Genomic DNA, 23,589 nt, shown 5'->3' on the forward strand with positions numbered 1-23,589 from the left:
GCTTTATGCATCATGGCTATCAGTTCCTTCAGTCCGATGACGTAATTTATAACTTAATCTTGCTATCACCAGACAGTTTTATTCACCTAAGGAATCACATCTTCTGAAGGGGCGAATGAACAACATGTGCAAGCTTCCACTTCGTAAAGTATTTCGAAGTTAAACAAAAAGTTTGGATGCAACAGGGATGAAATAAAGAATACGTCATCGGACTGAAGGGGATAACTTCAACTATTCATAATATGATCTACTTCGCCTCTCATTCTTCATTCGTCTTCAGTAAAAGTAGTAAGTTTAATCAAACACAAACTTTGCCCTCTACGATGAGGCCATTTTGGTGTAAGTAAACCTCGCCCCAACTTACACTGGTCTGTATATTTTACTGTATGCAGACCCACTTAAGGTTCTGGAAAACAGTAGGAAAATTGCTTTAATTTGAGAGAAAAAAAAAGTGTGTGAATAATACAAAGCTGGTGCGAATAAAGCGAGAACAAGCTTCCCTCCTCTCCTTCCGCATTGTTATCATACAACCCGGCAGGTATCAGCGAGTTGTATTTCATAGTTTCTTATCACCGCGTGATGTACACCGATGCTTGTGATGAGGCTAAGTGATAATTACTGTACACTATCTTTTGTCCAGCTTACCCTCTTCCAACAGTTTTGGTCTGTACTGTAAGTGGGGTAAGAGACCCCATAATACCCTTTTCTTGGCGATTTATTTTGTACATTATTTCTCAACATTTTCTTACATGTTTATTATCATATCGGCACAGTTTGCACCAGTAACATGCAAAAGGATACCGAGATATAATGTATAGGATATATCGCTCACAAAATCTATTATGAAATCTCCAAAGCACTTACGTGACCCTACGGGACATAGAGAGACCCAGAAGCTTGTGAAATTCATTTTGTGACAGGTGACTGATGCAGACCGTCAAAAGTAATTAGGGAGACATTAAACAACATCAACTTATATGGTGCACTGAACGAAACTGCTGCATTTCTATGGGAATGCAGTAAAGGAAATATCTGTAAATGGAAATCTATTATTGTATAGCCTATACACACCTGTAGCTCTTTTCCACTACCAGCTGGTAGTCTTACACACCTACTGTTTAAAAGAGGCACACACACACACACACACACACACACACACACACACACACACACACACACACACACACACAAAACTTGCACCTGACAGTATGACATTTTCAAAACTGGTTAACTTCCGCTTTGCTGTTCCTTAAAATCTGTGTTTAAGGAAGATGATTGTAGCAGTGGGTGTTACGCTTGGTTGCGCGAGTTGGGCGGCGCGGGGCGGGTGTGAGGAAGGCCACCCTTCGCCACCTGCCCCACTAATATGCCCGCGATAACCACCAAAATAGCACCAGAAAGTGTTGCACGAAATATTACTGGGATGGGGCTCTGTGGGGGCCCCGCCCACCCTTGCCAATTAATTCAGAACTGGTTTACAGTACCTACCCAATCACAGGGCACAGGCAGAAAGTGATTCAAACTGGAATACAGCAAGGATGCTCTCAGCCTGTCTGTGTACGATGTTCCCTTAGTTCCGAGCATGTATAGTACGATTGCACACACACTCATACACACACGCACACACACATACTTACACAAAGTCTGTGGTTACTGCCACTTGTACCGACTGCTGTAAGCTATTTGCAAAATGCTTGGAAGAGTAGCGATCAAAGAATAATGGGTTGCTAGTGCACGATAATTTTTCCCGTGACCCCAAGGATCACATTTGGTCGTCTTGGGTGCAAGGCGAGGTTGCAGCTGCTTTTAAAGTGGGAGAACCTAGTGATTATTTCAGTAGTGACGTGAGCTGTCAGAAGGAAGATTGGAGCGGGTGCCTCCCAGCTGCCTGTGTAGCGCAGACGTCTTCCGGAGCCCCTCGAGGCTGGTGATCCCTCCGTCTCTCTCCACTACTCTGCCACCACCACCGCACAACTTAACCCACCGCCACCATGAATGAGAGCATCATCGTGAGTACCTACTGATTCTTTCCTAGGCTCCTCTTCAACACGCAAGTAGTGATTATCAGACGCAAGCGTGTTCTCTTCTGTGCGATTAGGAAGAGTCTTACCACATATTCTTTATTCTAATTTCAATTTATAGTATGATAACTGAGATGTACAATACCTTGAGACACTAGATATTTGCACGAATGAGATGCTTGGAGGCAAGAACGTGGGATAATCAGTATTTTGAGGTTCTATACAGTAAGATCTCTCAATAACACTTGTGTTGCCTACAGTTCTATGGCGAACACAAAACACGTGCCAGTAGCTTATAAATGTAGAGAATATCCATATCTAATGACGTAAGCCTCATATATAAGTATGATTCACATGGCAGGGGAATAAATCTTTATTTAAATGCTTAACCCCCAGATCTCGAGAGGTTTCCCAGTGGCGAGTATAATGGTTTGTCGAAACCCAGAGAACTATAGACAAGTCGTCCCCTGGAGGTTTGAGGGTTAAGTTCTAACGCAGTTCATGGAACGAACCTTGGCAAAATACTTATATATATATATATATATATATATATATATATATATATATATATATATATATATATATTTCTGTCACAGGCAAGATGGGAAGAATTAACTGTTGTATGCCAACATGTTAACGCTTTGACAAGGAAGTGAAGGAAAAAGCTTTTATAGAATCAAAGTATGGACGTGGGAATTGTTGGAAAAATAATAATGGGGACTTGTGAAAGAGTAGATGATGGAACGTGCTGGTGGAAAATTATAAGAAAAATCTAAAAAAAAAAAATACACTGGACATAGAATATGGAAAAAATAGTGATGGGAAATGTTTGGAGGAAAGATATTAAAGAAACGATGGAGAGAGAGAGAGAAAAAAAAAGCATAACATGAACAAACACATCAGTTAAGTAGAAGACGAATAAATAAATCCGAGGAAGAGAAAATTATATAATACTTAGCCGGAATATATTTTAAAAACTAAGAGAGAAAATAAAACATATACGTGGTTGGGACGAATGAAGGGGAAGGGAAGGTACTGGTGGAAGGAAAACATGTGCAGGAAGGCAAGATGGTTGAAAGGGCTTACCGTTGTTGTTCTGACCCCAGGTTCGTTTGAACGTGAACCTAATAGGCTGTAGGCTGAAACTATCCGTCTGCTGCAGTCTACCATCCTCCATTCGGGGGACTGGGAGGGTATTGAGGGACGTTTGCATAACCAAGTAGCGGAGCCGCCCGGTTATATCAGTCCCTCTCCAGTACCGAGAAGAAAGAGCAAAAGAAAGGAAGAAAAGTATCTAATTAATCTCATTATGATCTAAACAACTGTAGCACATAGGCATACGAGGCGGGGGGTCTGGGGGGAGGGGGTCGACTTGGAGAATGTGTCTTTTTCAGGGCAAAAGCTGATTTTCAGGGCAGTTCCTTATGATGGTGTACTCGTGCCTTTAAAAGTAATCATGGTTATAGCCATTAAATTACAGTATGAAGAATGAATTAATGTGTGAGAGTAAACTGATTCAACCGTTTTCGGTTTGTTCTCATACATATTCGTTAATCATTATCAGTTTTCATGTGAATTCAAATTTGAATGAGACTAAGCATATTAAATTACTTACTCCAGTTAATTTTATATGAACTCATTTATTTGTGTACTATGCATAATTAGTAGGAATTACATGGAAATCAGGGCACCTTCGGGCATTTACAAGGCAAACTGCTTGCATTTCCCCAGTGACGAGCCTACTTGTTCGGTTATGAGCTAGCATTCTATCCAATAAACACCAAGTGATTTCATTCCTCTGAGAGTGCGTCATGGAAGCCTGAGAGAGTTTGTACAGTCACCAGCAACCCTCTCGTAATTGGAACAACTCTCGTATTCCGTTCCAGCTAACGACATAGTTTTTTTTTTTTTTCCTGTTTCAGTGTGCCACTGGGGACGCAGTTAATTATTTATCTCAGACGAAGACAAGGCTGCTTTGTTCAGCTGAAGGAACTCCAAGCAGTAGTTAATTTTATTGTTTCTCAATGCAATGTGTTTTATCTTTTTAATTAGACTTCCACCGAAGAGTTTTGCTATATATGTGAAGATCTGTAGAAGCGACGAGGTTGATTAAGTCTACATCTAACTCCCTGCCGTTTGTAGTCCTCCCAAACCTGAAGAACATTCATTTGGAGGTAACAAAAAAAAAAAAAAAATCATCAGGCTGAAGGCGTTTGCTAACACGAGACGGTCTAGTTCAACTGAGAGAAATCCTGGCAGTCAAAGGGTTAATGACGCAGTGGCACCCAGGGATTTCCAAGGGACGTGTGTTTATTTATATTGGCGGGGCAGTGTGGTGGTGGGTGGGTGGGTGGGGGGACAAGAATGGGGCCATCACATCTTATAAATATGTGGGCGGGAGGGCGGCAAGACACCTACGTATGCCAAGTGACGTCATCATAATTACAGGAAATGTTTAGTACATGGGGACGTATTCTTGCCCGTAAAGGAGGTGCCACAGCACCCCTTCCACACCAGTTTATTTCTGCCCACAGCACATCAGCACTGTCATGTGATATACTGTACATGTACTCTCTGTCGGCAATGAAAAATACACGCATAACACAGTACAGTATTAAGGCGTGATGTGCTATCGCCAACTAAAATCCTGTCATCTGTCCTGCTTTTTTCTGTCTTTTTTTTCTGAAAGTAGTTTCATAAATCCAAAGCAAATGAAACATAAGACACTGATCAGTCGCCAAATAAAGTTATCAACGTCAGTTGTAGAGTCGCGAGACTGGTTTTCAAAGCCCATATATATATATATATATATATATATATATATATATATATATATATATATATATATTTGAAAGAGAGAGAGAGAGAGAGAGAGAGGAGAGGCAACATGAACTTTGTTGCTGAATGTACTGTATAAAGTAAATCAATAGGGAAGAGATGCTGGACAATCTTCACTCAAGAGAATTCCGTCCCTGGGGCTTTGCTCATGTTAGCTTTGATTTCGTAACGCCTCTTCCTCGGCCATGTATTTTGCGTTTTACACCTAATATATCCTCTTGTGTATTACCAATGCAAGTTATGACGATATTAAAAAAAGAAAGAATAAATAACATGGCAAAGAAAATTAATTTTATATAAAATAAAAATAAAGGTTAGCGAAGTGAGTGCAAGAATTATCGTGGCATAAGTTTATTGAGTGTGGTAGGGAAGGTATATGGAAGAATTATTATAGAGAAAGTAAGTCCTGGGGAGTGATGAACAGGGTGGCTTTAGGAGTGGCAGAGCATGTGTGGATCAAATATATGCAGTGAGGCAGATAGCAGAGAAGGCTTGTGAGAAAGACCATAAGGTGTTTATGGCATTCATGGATCTGGAAAAAGCATACGACAAAGTGGACAGAGAAGGATTGTGGAAAGTTTTGAGCATGTACAGTGTAGACGGTAAGCTGATAGGTGCTGTCAAGAGTTTTTATGATGGTTGTGAAGCATGTGTAAGGGTTAATGGGCATCTAAGTGAATGCTTCACGATCGGTGTGGGAGTGCGACAAGGTTGTGTGATGTCCCCATGGTTGTTCAATATATATATGGATGGGGTGGTGAGAGAAATAAAAACACGATTAATGGAGAGAGGGATGGCTTTTATAATGAATGGTGATGCATGGAATATCTCAAATTTGTTGTATGCTGATGATGCAGTACTGCTTGCAAGTATAGGACAAGAACTTGGTAGGCTAGTGCAGAGTTTTGCTGATGTCTGTGTGCGTCGTGCCTTGAGAGTTAATGTAGAAAAGAGTAAAGTGATGGTTATTGAGAGAGAAGGTGACTCCCAGTGCGATGTTACAGTGAATGGAGAGAGTCTGGAATTGGTGAGAGAGTTCGAATACCTGGGTACAGTGATAGAAAAGAGAGGAAAATGCGCAAAAGAAGTTGAAAGTAGTGTGACACAAGGAAGAAAAGGAGCTGGTGCAATGAAGGCGTTGATAAGAAACAGAGGCTTGAGTGTTGCAGCTGCACAGAGGCTTACATGAAGGAGTGTTAGTGCCAACTTTAACATATGGATGTGAGACTATGGTGTGGCATGAAAATGAAAAGTCAAGAGTAAGAGCAGTGGAGGTGGGACTGCTGAGGAAAGTATGTGGAGTACAGAGGGTGGATAGGAATTGAAATAATGTGATTCGTGAAAGATGTGGAGTGAGGAAGTCGGTGGACACCAGAATCGAAGAAAGTGTACTGAGATGGTATGGTCATGTGGAGAGAATGGATAACAGCAGAGTGGTGAAAAAGGTATATCTGAGCGAATTTGAAGGAGAGAGGAGGCGAGGTAGGCCAAGGAGAAGGTGGAGAGATATGGTGGATGAGTGTATGAGGATGAGAGGTTTGGAAGTCGGTGAGGCTAGGGACCTGACGAGAGATCGAGCTGGCTGGATGAATGTTGTGAGATGAAGTGCATGATCAGGGATTTGGAACCCTTTTTTAACGTGGCAGCGTCCGGATTGACTCAATCGGATACGCTTATTTGAAGCAACAGATCATGGTGAACGTTTTTGGAGTGTCAAATAGAGCCAGGAGTCAGGGAGCTTGAATGATGAGTGAATCGAAGCTTGACCCATAGGATTGGGCAAATTTGGGCTGTCTGGTCATTGCTACCCCTCACCCTGCCCTAGGGTGGGAAAGGAGGTCCGGATGATGATGATGATGATGATGATGGAAAATTAATGCGTAGCATGCATGATATCATCGCCAAGGAAGTGGTGCTGTGTTGTCTCCAGTGTCAGCGAAATACAAATCTTATACAGCAGATTGGAATATTAGAGGACGAAACTCAGAGGAAATATTAAGAACTTAGACGGTAGGTTAGGAATTACGAAAGCTGGAACGAAAGGTTACAGAAAGACGCCATAATCCCGGAAGGAGTGGCAACAGAATTGCCTTCATGTCACTCCCTTCTTCGCCATCAGCCAAACTTAACTCTTCCACAGCCAAAAGTATCCTCTAGACTGAATGAAATCATCTTCAGGTTTTAAGAAAAATTGAAAATTGCTTCATAGATGTGAAGGGGATAGCCGCTTGAATCCGGTGTCTCAATTTGTGTGTTGTTCTTTCCGTATTCAAGGGATTTTAATAAGTTTGGAAGAGCGCTCCTGAGGTGAGAGAGAGAGAGAGAGAGAGAGAGAGAGAGAGAGAGAGAGAGAGAGAGAGAGAGAGAGAGAGAGAGAGAGAGATGTGTTGAAGTTTGGAGAAAACAGTGGATATGAGACCAAACTTGGCCGAGGAGAACCGCGCATGTGGAGATGGTGCCCTGAAATGTAAGCAGGAAGGAAGAGGAGGATGACGGGGAGAAGGAAGAGCTGCGCGCGCGCTAGCGTGTGTGTGTGTGTGTGTGTGTGTGTGTGTGTGAGGACAGGATGTTTCTTTGGCGGGTGTGTCATGAGTGGGTGTGTTTGTGAGGAGGGGGCGAGATATGTGTGGGTGTTTGTGGCGAGGATGAAATGTGGGAGGGTTTATTTGGGAAGGGTGGAGTGGAGGTGGGTGGAGTGATGGGTGGAGTGTGAGTGAGTGTTTTTCTATAGGATGGGTATTAGTGAGTGTTTATGAGAAAGGTGATGCGTAGGTGGGTGAATTAGAGGTGAGTGTGGGACAGTAATATTTCTGAAGGGATGAGTGCAAGTGGGTACAAATGAGAAGGTTGGAGTGAGGATGGATGTATATGTGGAGGGTGGGTGGATTTATGTGATGGGTGGTGTGCGTGGATGTATATGTGGTTGTAAGGTAGATAAGGTGGATTTATATGTGATGGGTGAAAGGTGGGTGGACGTGTATGTGAGGGTGGCGTGTGTGTGTGTGTGTGTGTGTGTGTGTGTGTGTGTGTGTGTGTGTGTGTGTGTGTGTGTGTAATTCACCGGGTCAGTCATGATCACTTGATGGTCGTGATCGTCAGCTTTTACCCTCCCGGAAGGGAGCTGAGAGCTCATATAGTCCGATCTAAGGGCAAGGCTGTGACCTTCACACACGCACACACCCGTCCTCTTGCTCAAGGGGGATAGTAACCACCCACTTCGTCAGTGAAACTTTCGCAACCTGAGCGAGGCGCGAACTCCCGTCCAACAGATGGCGAGCGAGAACGTTACCACTGAGCCAGCGAGCGGTGTGTGTGTGTGTGTGTGTTTGTGTGTGTGTGTGTGTGTGTGTGTGTGTGTGTGATGGGAGTTATAATGTGGTGTAGAAACATATTGAGTGCGATCCAGTGCTTATGGTGCAAGTTGAGTGAGCGCGGTGTGGACGAGTGTGTGTGGGATAGCCTGCAGTGTGTGGAAAAATGTGTGACAGAGCGATGTGGAAGTGTATGGTGTGAAGAAGTGGAGGTGTGGTGATGTGTATGGTGTGAAGGAGCGGTAGTGAGGTAAAGTGTATGGTGTGAAGAAGTGGTGGTGTGGTGAAGTGTATGGTGTGAAGGAATGGTGGTGTGGTGAAGTGTATGGTGTGAAGGAGTGGTAGTGTGGTGAAGTGTATGGTGTGAAGGAGTGGTAGTGTGGTGAAGTAGCTGGGAAAGAGATTAAAAAAGTGATGGATGGTGTGAGATGTGAAATAACATGACGTAACGACCAGACCCGTCGCCAGGAGTAGGTGGTTAAGAGTCATGTAATTATGAGAGAGAGAGAGAGAGAGAGAGAGAGAGAGAGAGAGAGAGAGAGAGAGAGAGAGAGAGAGAGAGAGAGAGAGAGAGAGAGAGAGAGAGAGAGAGAGAGAGAGAGGTACAATGTACTCTAAATGGCTTTGGATAATTCGTAACTTTGTTCTTTTGTCTTGCTTTGTTCTTCTGTTCTTCTCTTCTTCTCTCCGTAGCTAAAAAAAAAACACACACATACACACACACAAAGTCGTTTTTGTTGGTTGATTTTCTAAAAATTTTAAACATTAAACTTTCCTATTCTGTCTAATAGTATACCAAGATAATCCATCCTTTCGTCTTTTACACTCTGCTCTGTGCATTCACCACCGCACAGAGGGAAAAATCCGGCTAAATGAGAGAACGGTATCAGTAATATACCAGTTTCTGATAATATTTGCCAATATAAGCATGAACTAGGAATTGAAGTTGTTAAAACAGGGACAGTCACAATAATGGACTTTGGTCGGAAAGACTGGAAAGCAGTAAGGAGTTAGAGTGCAGGGGTGTACTGTGTTCCTTGCACAGATTGTAATAAAGGGTTATATTTGGTGAGATATTTCAGGGTAAAGAGATCACTGAACAATATGAAATGATAAGACTGAACCTAAACAATTGGTACTGTAAAACATACTGTAGATGGGAAACTAATAATCAAAGGAATCGAATTTAATAAGGTATGATAACAATGTAAATATGTGCAGCTGTTTTGAGGCTGTTTGTTGTATCATGCGAAAAATTTAGCCAACATATCGGCTCTTTTGTGTTAGTCAACCATTAGCAAACATTCTAACTAGCGGAACACCTATTTAGTGTATTATGAGATATAAACGATCTTGCCAATCTCATGCCTGGGCCATTTAAGCCGCTCATTATATTCACTGTTTGCATATAGCTATGTAATTAGGTTTAGTTATTTGTATCTGTAGGCTTTGATGAAGGATAGCGATTAGGAAGGTAGGTTTATCAGTGTTAGGATCTTAAATTAGTTTCTTTTTTCAGTATATATATATATATATATATATATATATATATATATATATATATATATACTGTATATATATAAAACAGTACAAAAAATTGGCTTACTGACACAGGACTTCGGGCTCGTTGTCGATATCAACAAAACATAAAAATCGCTGTCTGTTAATTCTAAGAAAACCGTCACAAGCAAAATGCCGAATAAATCCTGGGTACTGCCTCTACCAACGGAGTTTCTGCTTCAAGTTCTCACAGTCCACACTGTTTCTTCTGCAATCAGAGAAGTTACACAAGGGCAAAACACATATATAAATTTGACCAAAGAATCGAAGGACTGTTATCATAATGTGCAGAAGCTTGATTTACAGCATTGTGATCACTGAAAGGCGCGATGAAAGCATACTGTGATAGATCACAGTGTACTTATTTCTGGATGTCATTGATGCTCGGAAACGTTCTGTAATCCTTCCTAATTCGGCAGTTATAAAATGCTCTGGTATAAAATCTTACACCTTTTATTTAAAGTCCCACTTTGATGATGAGCCAATAATCATGCGTGTCACTTGTCAGGCTCGAGATCAAACGGTGAGAGATGGGCGAGTAATGCCTCCTCTATACTCTGTGGTTTGGTTATTGCGACGCATATCAGATCCACTGAGGGGAACGAGCTAATGTTCAGGGCTGGATTAAGTTACACCTGTGTGAAAAGAACTGGGCGCAATGTCTGGTTACTAGCTAATGCAAACATATCAGAGGATGTATATATCTAGAATTCATATACTCCCCTACTGATATTGCCTGGTTTAGGAAACAGTGCATAAAAAAAAGGGTGAACAATGCATAAGAACTATACCAGTACTTGCTCAGTTTGTACGGTTTTGCAATGAAAGTGAGAGAAAGATACTGAAGAATGTAATCCGCTTTATTGTTCAATTTCTTAGCTCGAGATAATGTTATTAATTTGACCTCAGGGATAAGGGACTGAACTGGGAGACTGCTAGAGATCGAGCAGCATGAACAGCCACCATTAGGTGACCAAGGCCGACGCATGCATGCGTGTTGAAGCCTTTATAAACGAAACGAAACAAAACGGTACTGGCTGACAAAACTGAAGGAAACCCAATGATCAGAGGACATAGTCAATAGAAGGATATATCTGACAGGCAGATACACATCCTCTTTATGGAACTCTTGACTGATATCGCCACAGAGGCAGGTGAAAACAATTTTTTTTTTATGTTGTTTTATTTATATTTATTGAGAGAGAGAGAGAGAGAGAGAGAGAGAGAGAGAGAGAGAGAGAGAGAGAGAGAGAGAGAGAGAGAGAGAGAATTCAGCTAGGCAATAGAATACTTCAGCATCAAAAAAGGAACACAAAAGAAGTAATAATCGTCTTAGGCCTAAACAGTTTTTGAATATTTTTGCTTAAATGGACGAATTTATCCCACACAATCCACACCCGTCCCTTACTGCCAACTATCGTCACACAGCTGCTGCTACCATACGTCAGTACAGTAAAGTGTGATTTGTGTGCGAGTGACGATCGAGGGAGCGTTTGTACATACGCCCATCATCATAATTTCATCTTGGTGTAAACTTTCAACATTTCTGGTGAGGCTGTTGAAAAATAACAGAAGAATAATTGAGCTAAAATACTTAGTTTCTCACATTTTCTCTCTGGATATACATATAGCAAGGCGCCATGCATTTGCCACGCTCGCCATGTTCGGTTCTCTGCTCCCGACTTACCGTGCCAACGAACTGCGTTGGTAAACGCTTGGCTATTGATCGAATGATAAAACCCAGAATTTGGGTGATTACCCTTGCTGATTTCACCCCCTAAACGTAGAATAAACGTTCATGTAAAATTATGAGCGTAATATCCTAGATTTAATCGTTAGAGTTCATGCAAGGAAATATAGTGTTACAACAGGAAATCTTTTTAAATTTAATGTCATAATGCCGTATGTCCATTGAAGCCCTCTGTACATTCCCTTGGAAAGCTGGGACTCCAGGGGGTTTCTTTGGTCTCATGAGTTAGCATATAACTAAGAGCAAAATTTATTGAACGTATCTTTTACCTGCTGAAAGAATCTTTTCTCTGTCTCACATAGTATAAAAGTTATTAGCCTCTGACAACCACTGCGGTCGGGCCGTGTCGAGTCGGGCCAGGCCGGGTCGTGTTGGGCCGCTCATTTCTCAGCTGAACGTAAACATTGCTTCGCTTGCTCGTAGTTACTAGAGACAGTTATTAACTCTCTTTCTCACTCTCTCTCTCTCAAACACACACACACACACACACACACACACACACACACACACACACACACACACACACACACACACACACACACACACACCATAAATTAAACAGTAAACCAAGACATAAGTAAGGCAGCGATGTAGCCAAGAAAGCGACTGTAGAGGTTCGGCAAGCATGGCCCTCCTCTCCCTCCATTAGGGAGATTGTGGCTGCAAATCATGATGGGGTTGAAAGATGAGGGTGTGGAGGTGCTGGTGGGTGGTGATAGCTGGGTGGGGAAGAGGGGCTTGGGTAGGTGGGAAGGGAGTAGGTGGGTGAGAAGGGGTTAAGTGGGTAGGAAGGAGCTGGGAGGGTGGGAAGGTATTGAGTGAGTAGAAGGGTGAATAGGTTGTGGATACCCTAGGTTGGTTAGAAAATGAGAGATGTTGGATAGGAAGGCGATGCATGGGTTGGACGGTGGGGCGGGTGAGTTGTGAAGGGCTTGAATAGGTGGATGTTGGGACTGGGAGGGTGTGGGCAAATGTATGGGAAGTGGTGAGTGGGTGTGTGGGTGGTGGGAGAGTGGGAGCATATGGGTGACAAGTATGCTGGATGATAGGTTTGAACACGGAGATGGGTGGGGTTGTGGGAGGTGGGGGAGTGTGGGTGGGTGGCATGGCAATGGCGAATGTTTGAGGGGATGAAAGAAGTAGGCTAGGAGAATGTTGTGTAGGCGGAAAATAGGGTGGTGAGTTGACAGCTGGAGATGGGTGGAGGGTGGCGAAGTGTGTGTGGGTGGAGAGAATTAGGTGAATGTACTGGGTGGTGGTGGTTGATGGATGGGCAAGTGATTGTGGATACGGCAGGGTGGGTTGAGGATGGTGGTTTGTGGTAGGATGATGCCGCTTTGATGGTGAAGTGTTAATGACATGCTGGTTGTGTGGTGGTGATATTTTTTATTTATTTATTTATTTGTTAATTAATTAATTAATTTATATATTTATGGCTATGGTGTTGTGTATCGTTATGACAGTGGTGGTGGCGGTGGTGGTGGTGTGTTGATGGTGGTATGTGGTAGCATAATGGTGCTACCGTGATAGTGATATGTCGGTGGTGAGAGGGTGGTTGTGCTGACAGTTGATGAAAAGTTGATGAAGTGCGCCAGGAGATGGTGAAAGCAGATGCATTAACGGTGGTGAATGCCGTTTGCGCTAAATAAAACTGTCTGGCGGTAGTAAGATTGAAGGAGTCAGTGAAGATTATTTTCAGTGAAGACTGGGTGATGGAATGTGTGCAGTGGTAGTAGTTTCTTTACACCGTTTCAGAACCGTGTCAGGAACTAATGAGATCCTGTTCAGTGTTGACTGCCAGTGTTATAATGGATTGGGAGTTTTTATTCATTAGTTCAGAACCAGAAATGTCAAAAATACTGAGAGGTGCTGTGCATGTTCTACTGGTTTTGCTCTGCACTGTAGGGGAGGAAAAGTTATGCAAGCATGAAGGACACAGGATGGTTTTAAAAAATAATATACTGCAATGGTTTACGTCGGTCATGGCAAAAAGCGTGATTTTGCAAATCTTTTTTCTTTTTTTTTTTTTTTTTACGTGTCCGACTCTTGGCAAAGGCTCAAGGCCTATTTCTTGGGGGCAGTGGCCTATCCCAAGGCCCAGTAGTCCTCCTACACCTCCACATGTCACCACTTCGGCGCTAACACCCACCGTCCATATTGAATACATGCTAGGTCAGTCTCATACAGGACTGGTGTACTGGTATTAGCGGGGGTACTTTTACGACATGTCGGCGGGTCATCTGGTATCAGGAAAGTCTGCTTTTTAGGAAATTCAAATCCTTAAACTGTTTCCTGCTCCAGCCGGGATTCGATCCTGGGTCCATTAGGACTGCAAGCCGCCTCTCTACCGATTCTTAATAACCCCCGGCTCCTATGACTCATTCTTAACTGAACAAAATCCTCCGGCGTTTGCTGAAACAATGCTAGGGTATTATCGGCCATAAAAGAATTAATGGTGAGAGCATTATCAAGCATAATCAGTTCAATGTCTCAAGTATGAGAGCGTACGATATCTGCTTCCTAACATATAATATACTACCTATTTAAAACAGTCTTGCACAGTCAGAGCCAGCAAAGACCATACACAGAAGAGATACCAGACAAATATCTTCCAAAGAAAAACTCAGCCATAGGATGCAGATCAGTAGCCTCATATGGACAGATGTGGTGCAAACAAGCCTCCCTGCTTAACTATATTCCTTGCCGCTAATTTATCCTCCGTAGAAATACACCTTCCCCCAATAGCAGTCACCCTAACTGGTTAAGGCGATTTCTACCTACTGATGAAATGGTTATCTGTGTCAACGGTATGTTTAATTTATTCGTAAATTTTTACACTGACACTTTATGAGTCTCGGGTGGTCTCTAAGGGTGTGGCTTTACGGAAAATTTAGCTGGCGCCGAATGTAGGACCAGTTCTACTATCAGCATTTTCAAATGTACATTGCAGAAAATGCTTAGCAATCACCACAAGACTTTAGATGTACTTTCTTTTAATTTATTTTCTGAATATTTGCTGTACATGTATTTTCATGTGATGTTGTAATTTTGATCATATGAATTCCATCTGTAAAATGCTAAGGAATAAAGGTACGGTATTATCATTGTTAGGGTAGATGGAGGTGGCCACCAGCCACTCACCCCGCTTTCTGGTGCCTTCAGGTGACTGCAGTGAGTGACAAGCTAAATGGTTTCCTGCGACCCACGAAACCATTTACTACGTTGGGTGGTAACCACATAATCATATGGCCCATAATGGTCTAGTAGGCCAAGATACTCCACCCGGATGGAGCCAGTAAGGGTTTACATTCAAGGAATGGCTGGGTTTAAATGCTTACATAATGCCACTCAGGGAAGAGTGAAGCTGGCCACCCTTGTCTCAAATATCGGGACTGCGAGCCTATGCCAGGGCCCCTACGCTCTTCATAGAGAAGAAAAAGAATGGAACTTAATAATAATAATAATAATAATAATAATAATAATAATAATAATAATAATAATGTAACGCTGATGAGTTAAAAGAATATGGATAAGACTTTGTCAGACAGAGACTGGGCTGGAGGGTGTGGACAGAAACTGAAATTTGTAAGGTGTGTGGACGGGAGCTGATGAATAAAGCTGTGTGTGAATGGAAGTTTTATTGATGTGTCGGGGCGTAGGTGGGTGGGTGAGTGTGTATAAGAGGTGGTACGTGTGGGAGGGAGAGAGAGAGAGAGAGAGAGAGAGAGAGAGAGAGAGAGAGAGAGAGAGAGAGAGAGTATGTGGGTGGGTGGGTGGGTGGTCGGCGAGGATGGGTGTGCCAGGAGTCGCAACACAGTGACCTTAAGTGGGTTGTGGGGAACGTAAAAACAAGAATATGCGGAAGAGTAAATTGTAGCCAGTGTTTCAAGCCTCATGCAGCTGTGTGTGTGTGTGTGTGTGTGTGTGTGTGTGTGTGTGTGTGTGTGTGTGTGTGTGTGTGTGTGTGTGTGTGTGTGTGTGTGTGTGTGTGTGTTTGTGAAGTTTTGCACGGGTTCATCTATCAATTCACACACAAAAATAAAAAAAATTGCGTACACACATATGTGATGAAAATTAATATATTCAGCCTCTTCATTATGAGGCGTCTTTCATAACCTAAATGAATACAGTCGTCTGGCGGTAACAAAAAGAAAATAAAAGAAAATATAATGGACATCATTGTATTGAAGGGATAGACATTACTCGTATGTGAGCAGTCATATCTAGAGCTCTGATATTTTCTTAAGTAGATAAACGAGTACCGATTTATTATTGAATTTAAAGTGTAGATGAAAGAAGAGGCACTGAAGTAAAGAAACTGCTGTAAGAGGAAAAGGAGTGAAATAAGCAGGTGTTGGGAATGTTAAATCATGTTTAGAAATAGTACGACTTCTCGGTAGTTGAGTTTATGGTGTGGCAGTGAGGCGGGTGGGAACGGACCACATTATATTTATTTTACCTCAAGTGAGCCTCGACCCAGAGTTACTGCTACATTTTTAATTTAGTAGGAGTGCAGGTGTCCCGTTGAGGCGGATATCATTCTTTATAACTATAATGTCTCTACATATATTCCAAGGAGTCACTGCTGCGTTACTCAAGCTGCTCTCATTAATAATTTCAAGCTCAATCAGAATTATATGGTGTAACAGTGTGGGTAGCTATAAGAGACGAGAGGTGCTGGCATGGTGTGGGTGCAACAGCTGTAACTCTGACAGGAGGCGGTTCATCTTATGGACAAAAACTGGGGAAGCCAGACAAGCCCGACACCACGAGTGACACCGTGGCTGTTATCAATGTAGTGGTATTGACAGGCAGGGCGATACTCCAGAGGTGAGGTGATGTCTCTCACCCACACCAGGCACTGTCGTGGCACCATGCGGGGCGGGGAGGGAGGCACTCTCAACTTAAGACGGAGTAAAATGGGAACATGGAGAGGGAAGAGAAAAACGAGTGCAGGGGAAGGTGAGGAGGAGAAGGCAGAATAACAAAACAGATTCTTGTTTAAGCCTTTGCCGGACCGGGATTTCCCTCAGTTGATTAAAACTATCCGACGGTTGCCAGAGCAATACCTAAGGGACGTCATACCCCACAAAGGTTTACTGAATGTGAATTTAATCACTGGTTACCTGTATCCATAACCTGAAAAGAAATTACCGTATGTTTCTATGACGCATAACTAATAATATATATATATATATATATATATATATATATATATATATATATATATATATATATATATATATATATATATATATATATATATGCCAAGTGACGTCATACCACTCTCTCTACTACCGTCGTTTTCTTTCTAGGCCTTTTGTTTTATACTGCATATATATATATATATATATATATATATATATATATATATATATATATATATATATATATATATATATATATATATATATATATATATATGTTTGTGCCACAGTACCCCCTACCACCTGCCAATACACTACTCGTCTTTACCGTCGCCATCCCTTTCTGAGGCCCGGATGCTGGTCAGCTTAGGAGGCTGTGGACCACACATTCTTTACTAGTTAATTACTGCATATGAGACGGCTTTATCTCGTGCATCTTATTCATGCAGTACGTTACTGCGTTAAAATATTTAATAAATATACAAGAGAGTATTAAGTGCACAATTTGAATAATACTGATACGCAAGAGATGCCAGAAATACCCCTAAACTTACAAGAGTAAGGCCTGTACTGCAACTCACCTCTCCCGCCGCGTCATCACCCTCACTTAGAGCAGTGCTTAATCACTCAAGTCTACCAAGCATCGTGCCAACCCAGCACGCCCAGAAACAAATTAATATGATTAAATTCTTCACCTTAGTCATCTTTCTTCTTCATTAACACCACACTCACCTATTTTCTTCATTAATAATAGATATGAATTCTTACCGACCTTTTCAGTAAAGTATGTAAACACAGTATCAGTGACAAAATCAGTGATATCCTTAGCCTTATCATTGTTCATCTCTCTCTCTCTCTCTCTCTCTCTCTCTATTTGTAGTAGGTGGGGACGCTCACCATCCACTCACTCGATGTAGTGCTGCTCTCGGGTGTTGGCTTTTTCCTCTCCATCCTTCTTTCCTTCCATTCTCTTCTGTCTTTCTTTCCTTCATTCTTTCCTTGTCCTTCTGTGTGCGGGTGACTTTACACTCCCTCTTCTGTCTTTCTTTCCTTCATTCTTTCCACTTCCTTCGGCCTGTGGGTGGCTCTACACTGAGTGACAAGCCAACTGGTTTCCTGTGCACCAGGAAACCATTTACTACGCTGGGTGGTAACCATATAACCAAATTTTGGCGCCTGGTGGTTTAGTGGGTAATTATTGTGCTCCAATCGGATTGAGCCGGTGAAGGTTTATATCCAAGGGATGGTTGGGGTTGATTGCTCTTGTAATGCCACTCAGGGATGAGTGAGGCTGGTCACTCTCATCTTAAATGTCGGGACCAACTGCCTAGCCCCGAGCTCCTACGCTCCTCATGGGGCAATGTAGGATTGGATGATGGATGATTGATATATATATATATATATATATATATATATATATATATATATATATATATATATATATATATATATGTGTGTGTGTGTGTGTGTGTGTGTGTGTGTGTGTGTGTGTGTGTCTTTAAGTTTAAGCCCACGTACTAGAAAGACGTCAGTGAATGCATAATTAGCAGGCATGAATTTCCAGCAAAAACAATCAAATAGAAACCTATGAAAAACATTATCGACCAGCATCGACTCGCCGGCTCAGTGGTAACGCTCTCGCCTAGCATCAGCTAAGACGGGGGTTTGTGCCTTGCTCGGGATGCAAAAAGTTTCACTGACGAAACGGGTGGTCACTGTCCTCCTTGAGCAAGTTGATAGGTGTGTGCGTGTGTGAAGGTCAAGGCTTTGCCCTTAGATCGGACTACATGAGCTCTCAGCTCTCTTCCGAGAGGGTAAAATGCTGATGATCACAACCATCACGTGATCCTGAACAATCCGGTGAATTACACACACACACACACACACACAAATGCTCATTAACAAAACCACCTAGAACTATAATGCCATGCACACTCACGCTCATCATGAGTGAGACCTGCAGGAAGCGCATTTTGTTGTTGTTGTTATTGCCCTATGCTCATCTGATCGTGAACTCGTTGGATTGTAGGTCGAAGCTGGCCATCTCCTGCAGTCCACTTGTCAGGACTTCATATTATAATTACAAATCATAATAGATAAATAGATAAATAGATAGATAGACAGAGCTCCAGGCAAGCCTGGGAAAGGGAAATGATCTTGCAAGTTAACTGAGGAAATGTTGACAGTATACCAAATACACCTCTTCCTTCTCTCTCTCTCTCTTTCTCTCTCTCTCGCTCGCTCGCTCGCTCGCCCATGTTGCTAGGCTCCTTCTCCCTACTACCTGCCAGTTCTATGGCTAGCCTCCTTCTGAGCTCTGCTTCCTAAATTCTGGTGTAGCAGGGGTCGTGTCACGTGTGTTACACTGTGGTTGGAAAGTTCTAGAAACCTGTGTGTGAATATGTGTGTATGTGTGTGTATGGTCACGAGGCTTTGTTCGTATGCTATCTCGCTGACACACTACCTATATCATCCCCTGACTTGCTACTTCCTGTGTATTGTCAACATTTTCTCAGTTAACTTGCAAGATCATTTCCCTTTCCCAGGCTTGCCAGGAGCTCTGTCTATCTATCTATTTATCTATTATGATTTGTAATTATAATATGGAGTCCTGACATGGTTGTAGCACTGACCTATTGAGGAACAGAAAGACAAGCCGCCCAAGTATACTGGTGTCACTGCATAAAGGAATCCGTCTCCAGAACCTTGGAACTTATAATTACAGCTAATGAATTAGAGTTGGAGAATGCGGGGATGTTGAGAAGGGGATTAATTAATGGCGGGACTGAAGGAACAGGAAGGTGGTGTAGTGCCTGACAGCCTGACACTTGTCGTTTTGTAATTGTTTAGAGGCTCCGCAACACCCCTCCCTCACTATACTCTTTTCACATTAACTTCAGCGATTTACTTCAAGTAGGTGAGTGTTTAGAGAAAGACGATACTGTGGCTCTACATCTTTTCCAAAGCACTTCATGACTAACATCATATTCTGTTATTAATAAATTATTACAACTCAGCATTCAAAAGAGAGAGATGGCGAGTCTAGGTCAAGCTAGAGTGAAAGGAAAAAGGCTACTTTAGTATTACATACGCAGAGTTATTAGATTCTTGTATGTTACTTATGTAATATACTTTGATACCAGAATAGAGCAAACAAGACACAAGAGAACAGTTGGTTGTAGCATGCAAAATATAGTGGTCCATATATAACGCTCTTCTTCCATTCCTCTGGGCGGTTTCTCATGTGTTGCAGGGACGGCTCAGCCAGAGATATTTGTCGGGCCTGCATCCTCTATTCATTTCCTACTCCCACTGTGGCACAAACGCTGGAACCAACAGACTGAGCTGTTCCCGCAACACGTAAGCTACCGCCAAGTGAGTTTCTAGAGTAGCGCTGTTTACGGACCACCACGTATATAGTTAAGGAAGAGAGAAAGCCTGGTAAGTGAATCAAAAGATGACTCAGTATTGCAAAAGGGAATTATGAACTTTACTGAGACTAGACCAAGAGGCAATGGTGGGAAGGAGGGATAAACAGACAGCTAAAGATAGACCGCTAGGTTAGGTAGGTAGATAGGTAGGTAGAGGTAGCTAGACAGATAGATAGATGCAGATGAAGATAGAAAAAGGCGGACAGACGAACAGACACACAGATAAAGAGATAGGTAGACAGACAAACAGTTAAAGGAATAGATAGACAGACACTGACAGGCAGATAGATATAGAGAGATAGATGGGTAAGTAGACAGAGGTAACACTGTGGAAGAATTACTATATGTGGGTGGTGGAAAAGAGGGAAGCTCCATAGGGTGGAGGGAAGGAGGATGTATGAGAGTGGAGGGGATGAGGGTGACTTTATGTGGGTGGAGGTGGATGGTTGTATGTGGGAGGAGGGAGAGAGAGACTTCATGTGGAGGGAGGAAAAGAGGTTGTATCTGGAGGGAGGGAGAGACGGAGAGAGGGTCGGAGGTTACATGTGAGTGGAGGGAGAAAGACAGGGTTTATGTGAGTGGAGGGTGAAGGAGAGGGTATATGTGGGTGGAGGGTGAAGGAGAGGGTACTGGTATATGTGGGTGGAGGGAGAAGGAGAGGGTATAATTATGTGGGTGGAGGGAGAAGGAGAGGGTATAATTATGTGGGTGGAGGGAGAAGGAGAGGGTATAATTATGTGGGTGGAGGGAGAGATGGGAAAGAGGAGTTGGAGGTAGAACATATGGAGAGATTAGAGTGTAAAAAATAATACTGTCTGGGAAAGAGAGACGGTTGATATAAAAGGAGGAATGGAATGTTGGACAGGCGGAGCAGGTGCAGGTGCAGGGTAGGTGAGAGTAGGGCAGGTGTTGTGGTAAGGTAAATGTAGGGGAGGGCAATGACAGACATAAGAGCAGGGCAGGTTTAGTGGAGGGACAGGTGTAAGGGAAGGGTTAGGTGAAAGGGGAGGGACAAGGCAAGGCATGGGGATGATACATGTACAGTACCCCTGCCCCTCACACGTGGTGTGGGTGGCGGCGTTTCTTAAGGCGGTGCTCCGGGTCCAGTGATGTATCCTCAGGCCAACGCAAATATTGATTTACTCTGCTGGTGTTGTCTCGCTCGTCCTTGTTCCTTTGTCTCTCCCGTAAACTTCTTTTTTATGCCACACAAGGTTTGGCAACCATGTGCTATTATGAACTCAGTAGCACACCTTCATGTGGTTCTATTTCACCCTCGATTCTCAACTGCTTTGTTTCAAAAGGTTTCAAAGAACCGGTCGCTTTTCTTCCTGGATTATCAGTACCCCCTATTCCGTTGCATAATTACTTATGATTTAGATCACTGGACTGAAATGCTTAAAACTAATACCAATCTCTGTTTCGCTCTGCTGATCATTACACCACACAACTCATCTGCTATCAGTCATCACTATACTCTGATTCACTTTTACTTTCAGGCTTCAGCAATTACAGACATTCATAAAACCAGTAGAGATAATACATTTGCATATTGATGCCAGAATGCTCGAAGTATAATAATTATTTTGTCAGCTCATAATTATATGCAAATTTTAGATGTAAAAATTGTCATTTCTACCCCGTCGCAACAGGACATTCATATAAACTGCATACGTAGGCCAGAGTTGGGCTTTTTAGTCCAACCTTTGAAGTCGAGAATAACCAGTGGCTATTCTTTGCTTGGTATTGTTAACACACACACACACACACACACACACACCTCAAATGTATATATTGATATCCTATGCTGGACAGCGTTTTATCAAACTATTTACTTGCATATACAGTATATATATATATATATATATATATATATATATATATATATATATATATATATATATATATATATATATATATATATATATACATATCAGGCTTGGAGTAATTACATTGGTTTGGGTCAATTACAATTACGGTTATAAATACTTGTCCTGTCACTAAATTACAAATACATTTACAAGGACGAAAACAAATGCTAATTACAATTACATTTCTTAACTTTTAATATTTGCAAATTACAATTACAATTACAGCAAAGTTAGTGTTTAGTACATATTTCAATTACTTATTGTCATAGTATAAAATGAATTAATGGCTGACTACTGAAAAAAAATATAGTATATATATCTATCTATCTATATCTATCTATCTATCTATCTATCTATCTATCTATCTATCTATCTATCTATCTATATATATATATATATATATATATATATATATGTTCCATTGGATCCCACGGGTCCTGGGCGAGACACTGTGCTAGCAGGGTACTAAGCGTACCGCCCTCTGCCTATCGGCTCATAGTCACGAAGTTCATAGGTCCCTACCCGGGGTTCCCTACTTTACTATCCTCTGAAAATTCCTAGTTCCTTCCTATATTGAGGATACTGGCCTCCAATGGGATCTATCTATCTATCTATCTATATATTTACTTCTTAACCTTTTTCATGGTTGAGGAAAACACTAAAAATTCATTTTATGTAATACCACATTGTTTTACCTAGCTGAAGGAAACCACAACGAGAGAGGACTGTCAGCTTTGTGTGAGAACCAGCATCGGTTAATAAAGGAGTGAGAAGCGAATGAAACAGGGAGAGGTTCTTGTAAGGAATGAGTGTATCATACAGACGGTACGATGATTGCTCTATGTAATGAAAAATAATAGATGTGAAGCGTCTTCAAAAATACATGAATGGATGTGAGAGCAAATAGGAGTGTAACAGAGTACGAGAAGGGTGGCGGGGGCGTGGCAGTGCAGGGGGGTAACGTGGCGATGAAAACATTCCTTGGCGGGTCACACCTGCCGCTGCTGCTGCTGCTGCTGCTGCCGCCGCTCTTGTAATCCACAGTAAAGCGACCAAAATGATCTTTTAGCGCGAGCAACAAGGCAACCAGACCTGAGAATGGCTGGCGTTGGCTGTGTGAGGCGGGGGTTGTATAGCCTCTTTCGCGGAGGGCAAGTTTGGCCAGGGAGGCCCGGAGTTTTACACCGCTTCCTGGTGGTGGGGTGAAGTGGGAGCGGCCTCGTATGTGTGTGTGTGTGTGTGTGTGTGTGTGTGTGTGTGTGTGTGTGTGTGTGTGTGTGTGTGTGTGTGTGTAGTTGTGTTTGCCTAGTTGTTACGTTCAGGATTTGTACTGTCCTGTCTCTATATCTACATTTATCCAATATATATTACTGAACACACGAATATTCTTTGATTGTACCACTTTCCCTTCCAAATTATTCCAAGTATTTATGCTTCTATCTAGGAAACTATATATATTTTTTCTATTCTCATTTAAACATCTGCTTTTCCCCAGCTTATATTCATGCCCTCTTGTCTCTCCACCACATTTTGCAAGATGAACAGGTAAACAATAATTGTGGAGGTACAGTACTGTAGTACTGGGGGGAACCTGACATGAAGGTGACGTGTGTGAGGGCTGGTTGTGCTTTGAATGTATGAGTGTGTGTATAATTCTAAT

General features: G+C 42.2%; 1 protein-coding gene across 2 annotated transcripts in view; it reads left to right on the forward strand.

Moving 5' to 3' along the window:
• The first annotated feature begins 1,832 nt into the window (after nucleotides 1–1,832).
• The window catches only part of LOC145417726 (troponin C, isotype gamma-like), a 44,309-nt gene continuing 22,552 nt past the window's right edge, over nucleotides 1,833–23,589 (forward strand). Inside the window, exon 1 of one of the 2 annotated variants that reach the window (XM_080286326.1) lies at nucleotides 1,833–2,009. In XM_080286326.1, the coding sequence (XP_080142452.1) occupies nucleotides 1,992–2,009 (18 nt within the window). In that variant the 5' untranslated portion in view covers nucleotides 1,833–1,991. The remainder of the gene's footprint in view (nucleotides 2,010–23,589) is intronic. The other variant, XM_080286324.1, reaches the window with a different exon arrangement.

Source organism: Coenobita brevimanus, chromosome 111 (genome assembly GCF_032717465.1).
Source record: "Coenobita brevimanus isolate Jiangsu-jjx chromosome 111, ASM3271746v2, whole genome shotgun sequence".
Classification (NCBI taxonomy): domain Eukaryota; kingdom Metazoa; phylum Arthropoda; class Malacostraca; order Decapoda; family Coenobitidae; genus Coenobita; species Coenobita brevimanus.